At 69.1% G+C, this 9,298-nt stretch overlaps 1 protein-coding gene across 1 annotated transcript; it reads left to right on the top strand.

Annotated features, from left to right (window-relative positions):
• Positions 1 to 3,001: 3,001 nt before the first annotated feature.
• On the top strand, positions 3,002 to 8,005 carry SKOR1 (SKI family transcriptional corepressor 1). The gene is given in 8 exon segments (XM_074600859.1): positions 3,002 to 3,125; positions 3,968 to 6,133; positions 6,552 to 6,659; positions 6,766 to 6,837; positions 7,059 to 7,133; positions 7,208 to 7,282; positions 7,712 to 7,777; positions 7,897 to 8,005. Coding segments are annotated over 7 exon segments (2,643 nt in total). The 5' UTR covers positions 3,002 to 3,125; positions 3,968 to 3,984; the 3' UTR covers positions 7,995 to 8,005.
• Positions 8,006 to 9,298: the final 1,293 nt, after the last annotated feature.

Raw genomic sequence — 9,298 nt, 5'->3', positions numbered from 1 at the left:
ACGGTGGGAGAGCCGGGGTGCGTAGATGGGGGGCGCACGGTGGGAGCGTATTGGGGTGGGGGGCAGACGTGCACAGCCAGGGCATTTGGGAAGGGCCCCGGGGCGCACCGAGAGGCCCCCACCGCCTCCCCGGGGGTCGCACGGCAGGTCCCGATCCTCCCCCACCCCCACCCCCCCCCCCCCCCGCGGCCGCTGCCCGTCCCCGCCCGCCCTCCGCGGGCGCTCAGCACGGCGGGTCAGGCGGAGTGTGCCCGGCCTGCAGAGAGCCGCCGCCCGCTCCCTTTGTCGATGTCCAGTAATTAAAATGTCACCGTTTAATTTTCAGGCCTCTCGGAGCAATCTTTTCCTAATAAAGAGTCTAATCGAAACGCTCCTTCCCCCCCCCCGCCTCCCCGGGAACGGCCGCGGAAGAGGCAGTAAAGGCGCAGAGCCGCTGCGGATCGATAGAGAGAAGCCCGGATTGATCGGCCTCTAAAATTAAATTTATTGGGGTCATGGTTTTATATGGTGCTGATACAACTGTTAAATGGGGAACATTCATTTCCAATAGGAGGCGTTTATTAAACTTCCACTGAATTAGACCGCCGTGATTTATGTGGCAATCTCGGCACAGCCCTCCAGGAGAGAGGGGCCTTTCGCCGCCGTCCCCGCGTGATTATTTATTTATACACCCGTGACACGGCTTCCTAAGTTTTAACCTAAATTATCCGTCGGCCTCGCCTGCCAGCGGCACCGGCCCGGAGGAGGAGGGGGGGGGGGGGGGGTGTCCCGTCGGGGCGCACCGCCCTGCCCGCCGCCTCCCCGGCGGCCGCGGCTCCTCCGCGCCCCTCTGCGCCCCTTCCGCGGCCGCGCACCCCGACCCGCTCGGCGGCCCCCGGAGGGGCTCCCGGGGCGGCGGCGGATCCCGCAAACGTCCCGGCTCTCGCGTGCGGCGATCGTTGAGCGTTAATTAGAAATTCATTACAATTAAAAGCCGCGCGCACACGCCTTAATTACATCTGATTTTTAATTCCGAATCCGTGTTTACACAGTAAGCGAGACGTACCTCCTGATTATCCCCAATACTCTTTATACTGTACTAATTATGTAAATTAAACCTAATTAACTGACAAAAACTGCAGTCAATTCAACTGTTAAAAGATACGGCGGCTGCGAGGAGCGGGGCGCTGGCGGGGAGAGCGGCCGGAGCGGCGGGGCCGGTCCCGGTCCCCGTCCCCGCCCCGGGGCTCCGCGCTGCCGCACCGCCGTCGGGGCGAGCCGCGGGCCGGCTCCGCCGCTCCGGGCTCCGGAGAAGCTCTGCGGGCACCGGGGCAGCCGCACGGCCCGGGGAAGGGCACGGCGGAGGGGGACGGGGAAGAACCGCATCCTCTCGGAATCCCCCCCCGACACACACACCCCCCCCCCGACGTGCCGCCGCGGGAGCAGGGGGTCCCGGCTCGGTCTGCGCCGCTGCCGCTGCCTCGCAGCCCGGCGTGGCCTCGCAGACGGTTCCGCAGCCGCTGCGGGTATTTAAGGCCGTGGAATCACCCCGAAACCCGGCGGCGAGAAGGGCAAGCGGGGCTTGGCCCCACAGCGGGTGCGTCTCACCGCGCTCCTGCGTCCGCTGAGCTGGAGGATGGGGCGGGGGTGGGGGAGAGATAAATAATTAAAAGGCGAGGAATAATTACCGGCTCGGGTTGCGATCATCGCGGGAAGGCCGCGCCGCAAGGCCCGGCCGACAGCACACGGTCGGCGTCCCCCCCCCCCTCCCCGACAACCCACCCACGACGGGACGTCCCGGGGGGAGCCGCGGCCGCTTTCCCGAGAGGACCGGGCCCCGGTTCAACCGCAGCGGCCCGGGGAGCGCGGAGGAGGTGGGTGGCTCCGCACCTGCGTTTCGCTCCGCGCCGGCTCCGCCGCATCCTCCCGGCGCCGCTGGTGATGGCGGGGAAAGAGGGGGGGGGGGGGGGGGTGAAGGTGGTGGTGGGGGGGGATACACAAAAGTGATAGCTGGGGGCGATCCGCGCCGTTATTAACTTCTGTTTGATCAGTGTAATTGCGCCGATCGCGGCCGGACGCGATGATTAATTACAGTTTAATTAACGTGGCCGTGACGAGCGCCGCATGCGGGAACCCAACCAGGGCAGGGACACGGCTACGGGTCCCCGCCGCGCCGGCAGGACCCCCCCCCCCGCTCCGGTGTCCGCCGGTCCTGCCGGCGCGGCGGGGGCCTCCGTGGGGAACGAAAAAACACGGGCGCGCCCCCCCCCGCCCTCGCCTCCCGGGGATTTCGTTGCCGCCCCGATGTCCCCCCCCTGCCCCGCCTCACCCCCGGCACCGCTCCCGCATCCGCGCCCCGCCGGCGGAGCGGGCGCCCCGGTGAGGGGGGTGTGTGTGTGTGTGGCGGGGGGTGCGCGGTAGCAGCGCATCCCCGATTTCGATGGGCCCCCTCCGCCAACCCCCCCGGGCTCCTCTTTTCGTTGCCGCCTTCTCCCCACGCAAACTTTCAACGAGCATCGCTCCCCCCCCAGGGATGCCCGCACAGCGGGAGGTGGGGGGGGAGGCGCGGAGCGGCGCGGAGCCCCGCGCAGGTGCGGCCCGGGGCTTATCCCCGCTCTTACCTCGGGCAGCCCGGGCGGGTCCCCGCTCGGTGGCGGCCCCCCACACCCCCCCCCCCCCCGCTTCCCTCCCTCCCTCCCCGTTCCGCCGTGCCTTAAAGCCGCGCCGTGATTGACTGGAGCGCATCGGTGATTGACGGCCGCGGGGTCCCGGAGGCAGTTAATGTAAATATGCTGGTGCTAAGTGGGTGTGTCTTCCCGTTATTTTAGCTGTCACCGGATCAATGTGCAGCGTCTCCAAGTACGGATCCGGATCCTCCCTCGGTGGCGCGGCTGGTCACTCGCTCTTGTTGCATCTCGCCCGGGCGGACGCGGCGGCGGCGGCGGGGCGGGCGGCGGCCCCGAGGCGTCGGTGAAGGGCGCGCCGCTGCCCGCCCGCCCCGCGCCCCGGCGGCTGCCCGCGGGAAAGGGCTCGGTGGGGACGGGCCCCCCCCCCGCCCTCAACCCCGGCTGATGGCGGCCCCGGCGCCGGGCTGCGGCCCCTAGCCCCGAGGAGAGCCTGCACGTCCAGCCGGGCTCCACGGAGCGGTAAGTGGGAGCGGATGGAGGGGATGGGGATGCGGGGGGGGCCGCGGAAATCGGGGCGCGTTTTCGAGAGACGCTCCCCGTTATTTCGTGTAATTACCACGGAAGCGGCTTACCGCCGTGAGCCCTCCCCGCTAAGCCAATTTGCCCGGCTCGCTGCTGCCCTTCTGCTGCTACGTGCTGCGGGACCTGCCCGCCCCGGCCCCTAATCCGCCCGTTCCTAATCGCCTGCCGGAGACACGACAAAGGGGCTCCCGGCCAGCCGCGCCCGCCGCCCCGCTCCGCCCGCCCGCGGGCACCGAGCGGCAAGTTTCGGCCCGCCCGGCCCGGCCCGGGGCTCGCCCCCCCGCGGCCCTGCCGCCGCGGGACGCGCCGGTCGCATCCTCCGGCGCCTTTCGTTGGAGCCCGCCCGGGGCTCGCCGCAACGGGCGACCCGGCACGGCTCGGCGAGCCGGCACAAAGGGAAGGGACGCGACACCTCCCGGGGACCCGGGGCTGGAGTGTGGGGTGACACCCCCCCTCCGGGACGCCCTTGCCCCGGGCGGCCGCTGTCGCCGAGCTCCCGGGGCCGCCCGGCCGCGTGTCCGCGCCCGGCGGCGGATGCGGCGGGGTTCGGTACCGGCGGCCGCGGCGCGGGGGATGCGCTACGGATCCGCCAGACCCCTCCGGCCGGGCCGCCCGCGGCGGGGAGGGTCCTGCGGCAGCTCCCGGGGGGCTCCGGGCAGGGCCCGGCAGCGCCGAGCGGGACCGGCCGGGGCTCCGGGAGCGGTGGGCCGGGCGCGGCGGCGGCGGCGGGGCCCCGGGAGTGCTTCTAACCCGCGCCTTTCTCCGATTTTGTTTTGCAGGGGCGTTTTGGAGGGGAATGGAGGCGATCGCCAGTCAGATGGGAAATGGGAGAGATGCAAGCTCCTCCCCAAATTCAAAGCAAGAGCTGCAGCCGTACCAGGGCTCCAATACCCTCAAGCCCAACCAAGTGGGTGAGACCTCTCTGTACGGCGTGCCCATCGTGTCCCTGGTCATCGACGGGCAGGAGCGGCTGTGCCTGGCGCAGATCTCCAACACGCTGCTCAAGAACTACAGCTACAATGAGATCCACAACCGGCGGGTGGCCCTGGGCATCACCTGCGTGCAGTGCACGCCGGTGCAGCTGGAGATCCTGCGGCGGGCCGGGGCCATGCCCATCTCCTCCCGCCGCTGCGGCATGATCACCAAGCGGGAGGCGGAGCGGCTCTGCAAGTCCTTCCTGGGCGAGCACAAGCCGCCCAAGCTGCCCGAGAACTTCGCCTTCGACGTGGTGCACGAGTGCGCCTGGGGCTCCCGGGGCAGCTTCATCCCGGCCCGCTACAACAGCTCCCGCGCCAAGTGCATCAAGTGCAGCTACTGCAGCATGTACTTCTCCCCCAACAAGTTCATTTTCCACTCCCACCGCACCCCGGACTCCAAGTACACCCAGCCCGACGCCGCCAACTTCAACTCCTGGCGCCGCCACCTCAAGCTCAGCGACAAGACGGCCACCGAGGAGCTGTCGCACGCCTGGGAGGATGTCAAGGCCATGTTCAACGGCGGCACCCGCAAGCGGACCTTCTCCCTGCAAGGGGCGGCCGCCGGCGGGCCCGGCGCCGGTTCCCCGGCCGCCAAGGCCGCCTTGCACCCGCCGCCGCCCGCCGGCCCCGAGCTGGCCCCGGCGCACAAGAGCCTGCGCTGCAGCGGGCAGGAGCCGGCGGGCGATCGCGGGGCGCTGGGGCTACCGGCGGCGCACGGCGGTGCGGCGGGGGCCCACGGCGGGGCGGGCGGGGTGCGCAGCTACCCGGTGATCCCGGTGCCCAGCAAGGGCTTCGGGATGCTGCAGAAGCTGCCGCCGCCGCTCTTCCCTCACCCCTACGGCTTCCCCGCCGCCGCTTTCGGACTCTGCCCCAAAAAGCAGGAGGACGCGCTGGGCGGCGCGGGGGGCGGCGAGGCGGGCAAGGGCGGCGCGCTGCCCCCCGGCATGTTTTGGGGACCCCCGCACCCCCACCCGCACCAACCGGCCCAGCCGCCCCACCAGCCCGGAGCCGCCAAGGACACCGGCGTCTACCCCTCCTTCCCCGTCTTCTGGCCGGCCGCCGGCAGCCTGCCCGTGCCCCCCTACCCGGCGCAGAGCCAGGCCAAGGCGGCGGCCACCGCCGTGGTGGTGGCGGCGGCGGCGGCGGCAGCGGCGGCGGCGGCCGAACCGCCGGGTTTGTCGGGCCGGCACGGCGAGCTGGAGGGCTCGGAGCCGTCGGGCAGCGGGAGGAGCAGCGCTACCCCCCAGGAGGGCGCCGGGGCGGAGGGCGAGCGCTGCCCCAGCGCGCTGTCGCGGGCGGCGGGCGAGGAGGAGCGCTCCGGGGACGAAGCGCTGCTCCCCCCGCTGCCCCTGCCCAGGAAGGGCAGCTACCTCTCCGCCTTCCGCCCGGTCGTGAAGGACGCCGAGAGCATCGCCAAGCTCTACGGCACCCGGGAGGCGTACGGCGGCGCGGGCCCCCGCGGCCCCGGCTACCTCTCCCCGGACTTCCTCAGCGAGGGCAGCTCCAGCTACCGCTCGCTCTCCCCCGGGGGGGACACGGCCGAGGAGCCCGAGGTGGACGTGGAGTCCAACCGCTTCCCGGAGGACGAGGAGGATGACGCCGCCGCCGCCGCACCCCCCGAGGGACGGGAGCCGCCGCCGCCCCGGCTGCTGGCCGGGACCGAGGAGCCGCCGCCGCCGCCCGCCGGGGCCGACGGGCCCGAGGAGAAGGCGGGCGAGCCGGCGGCGGAGGAGGGCGGCCAGCCGCCCGACGGCAGCCCCGAGCGGAGCAGCAGCAGAGGCGCCTACGAGGTACGGGGCGTGGGGGGAACTCTGCCCCCGGGGGTGACCCCGGGGCCCCCGCCGCCGCCGCCCTGACTCCCTCTTTTGTAGGTGTACGCGCCGGACAGGGGGGAGCACCTGCAGCCCCTGAAGACCGCCGCCTCCCTGGGAGCCCCGGCCGCCTACTTGTGCACCCCCGAGGCGAAGGGTAAAGGGGGCCGGGGGGCGGGAGGCCGGTGCGCATGGATGGCGCGGCCCCGGGCGCCGCTCCCGCCGGCTGCTCAGCCCCGGGGGGACAACGGGGCCGCCGTTTTCGTTTGGGGGATTTCGGGAGAAAAGAGAGCGCAAACGGTTTCCGGATGGGGGCCGGGGCTGGGCCCTCCCCGGGCCCGGGGATGCCGCCGTCGGCCGGGGCCGGGGCCGGTGCGGTGGGGATGGGCTGGCGGGGCCGCACAAGGCACGGCGGGGCAAAGCTCCTGCCAGCAAGCTACTTTCCAATAGCAAAGCGATTAGGATGTCCGCTAAGAAGGTTTTAACGAGGGCTTTGTCCGTAATTATGTAATTAAGGATATATCAGGACCATACTTTCATTGCTTATGGTTGAAAATCGGTTTATTACCTTTAAGAGCAAGATAAAGAAGACAATCACTCCGCGGCAGAGGATTTAGAGACCAGAAAATCCTATCAGGACCAAAGGAATGTCTCGCATCCCAGCCCTGTAAATACCGACAGAGGTAAGCACCGGTCCGCGCTCCGCCGCGGCCCCTCCGCGGGGCGATGCGCGGTCGGCGGAGCCCCCCGCGGCGGGGCTGACGGCCCTCTGCCCCCCCGGCCCCGCAGGAGAGGACGGCCTCGGCATGGATGTCGCCGGGACGCAGCTGGTGGAAAAGGACATCGAAAATTTGGCCCGAGGTGAGGCGGGGGCTCGTCCCGCGGCGGGGTGGGGGGCTGCGGGGGCGGGGAGGGCTGTCGGGACCCCCCGGCCTCTCTCCGCGGCTCGAGGTATTTGTGTTTTCTGCAGGAGTGATTAACTCCTGTGATTAATGTAACGTAATGCGATTAGCGGCGCGCTGAGCCGCCTCCATATGGAAAAGTGCGGGGTCCCCTCAACCCTGCCATGTATTTTTAAACAGACGAGTTGCAAAAACTGGTCCTGGAGCAAATGGAGTTGAGGAAAAAGCTGGAGAGGGACTTCCAGAGCCTGAAAGGTACCGCCGATCCCCGCCCCCCCCCGCCGCCGCGCCCCGGCCGGGGAGCGGTGCTGACCCCCCTGTCCCCGCAGATAACTTCCAGGACCAGATGAAGCGGGAGCTGGCGTATCGGGAGGAGATGGTGCAGCAGCTGCAGATCGTCCGAGGTACGGCCCGGCCGAGGCCATCCCGCAATTATTCCTTTTATTTTTTATCTCCTTTTTGTCTCTCTCCTTTCTTTTTCTTTCCTTTTTCTCTTTTTTCTTTCTCTCTCTCTTTTTTTTTTTTTTAATCGATATCCCTTCGTGCACTCGTCTCGGGATTTCGAGCCGCCCCGCAAAAACGGCTGCGAGGCATCATTACACGGGAGCGAATGAACCTTCCCTCTCGCAGCAATTTCCACCCGGGCTAAATTAAAAAGCGAGGCGTAAAATTACCTGGGAAGCCGTGCCCGGCTTTGCGCGCATCCATCCCCGTATTCCCTCCCCCCGCCACCCGCGCTGCCCTTCGGACCAGCGCATCCTCGACGGGGCGGCCGCGCTCCCGTCCCGTTCCCCACCCCCGCGGCGCGTTGTGATGCTCTCCCCCCATCCCAGATACGCTGTGCAACGAGCTGGACCAGGAGAGGAAAGCGCGCTACGCCATCCAGCAGAAATTGAAAGGTACCGGGGCAGGACGGGGGGGGGCACAGACCGTCTAAGAAGGGCCGACACCCTGCCTCTCCCCGCCTTTCCCCGTGTGTGGGGGGGGGTCCGGGGGTGACGGCTCTGTCGCTTTGCAGAGGCCCACGACGCGCTGCATCACTTCTCCTGCAAAATGTTGACCCCGCGGCACTGCACGGGGAACTGCTCCTTCAAGCCGCCGCTGCTGCCCCAGTGAGCGCCCCCCCAGCCCCCCGGAACCCCCCCCACCCCCCACCCCGGACCCCGAAGCCATGCGGGCAGAGCCCACACAAGCCATTTCCACGAGGAGACACTTGTACATAGAGGACTCGGAGCCCGTCTTTCCTCGGACTGGCAATACGGCGGGGAGCGGCCCCGGGCCGGCCGGAGGGGGAGCCGGGCCCCCCCCCTGCGCCCCGCGCCCCCTAGGGCCCCCCCGCTCCGCCTCTCCCATCCCTCCCTGTGTGTCCGCTTCTTCATCCCTTGTCCAGACTGGAAACAAAAGTGGCTATGTGCAATGGATATAAATGTACTGTGATTCTCTTGGTACAGTATTTGTTGGATTTTTATTTATTTATGATGTATATTTATTCCCCCCCCCTCCGCCCCCTCCCTCGGGCCCCCTCCTCCCTCACCATCCCATTGTAAATTCATGGATGTAACGGCACTTTAACGGGCGGTCCGCGACTCCGGAGGCAGAACAACGCTCGCCCGCTCTGGGGAGAGACCCCTCTGTACGTGATTTTGGTTCTTTAATAAAAACCGACTTTAAGAAGCCGCCTGGTGCGTGGGGCTGGCCCGGGTTGCGGGGGCCCCACCCCGGGCACGCCGCGGGAGGGGCTCGCACGGCCCCCCCGGGCCCGGGGCGGGCCGACACCGGGTGCCGCAGCCGGGGGGGGCCGCCCGCTCCCCTGCGAAGTTTCCCTTTCCCCCTCCTCCTCCGCGCCGCAGCCGGGAGCTCATTAATGCCCATTTATATGCTCGTTTCACACATGAAAGTATTACATTAATGAGCTCTGAGAGCGGGTGTGGAGGTGCTCGCACACCTATTAGCCCTAAATACCTGGTTTCAACCCAGGATTAACCTAGCACGACATCTCGGTGGGGCTGGGACCGGGGCGGGGGACCGGGGAGGGGGGGATGCACCTTGCGACCGGGGTCCTGGGGCGCTGCGGGGGCGGGAGGGACCGGGGGGAGTCACATGTCGCCCCGCGGTCCTGCAGCATCACCGGGGCTGCCGGGGCCGGGGAGGGCGGGATGCTCCTTGCCGCGGGGGCCGGGAGAACCCCGGGGCCGTGATGCGCTCGGGGGACGGGTGGGGTCTACGCGTTGCCCATCCCGGCGATGCCCGCGGGGCTGCTGCGGTGCGAGCCGTTTTACCGGGAGTTCCGCAGCGCGGATCTGTCGTAATTAGTTTCTGGGACTCTCATTAAGCGGAGCAGCGGCGGTTCCGCGGCCTGGGCCGCCACCGCGTGGGCGCAGACGGTGCTGCAGCCCCCTCTTCACCCCCCCCACCGCCCC

This window comes from Larus michahellis, chromosome 9 (assembly GCF_964199755.1).
Source record: "Larus michahellis chromosome 9, bLarMic1.1, whole genome shotgun sequence".
Taxonomy (NCBI): Eukaryota; Metazoa; Chordata; class Aves; order Charadriiformes; family Laridae; genus Larus; species Larus michahellis.
The sequence above is the reverse complement of the archived record's forward strand: the minus strand, read 5'-3'. Positions and strand labels throughout refer to the sequence as shown.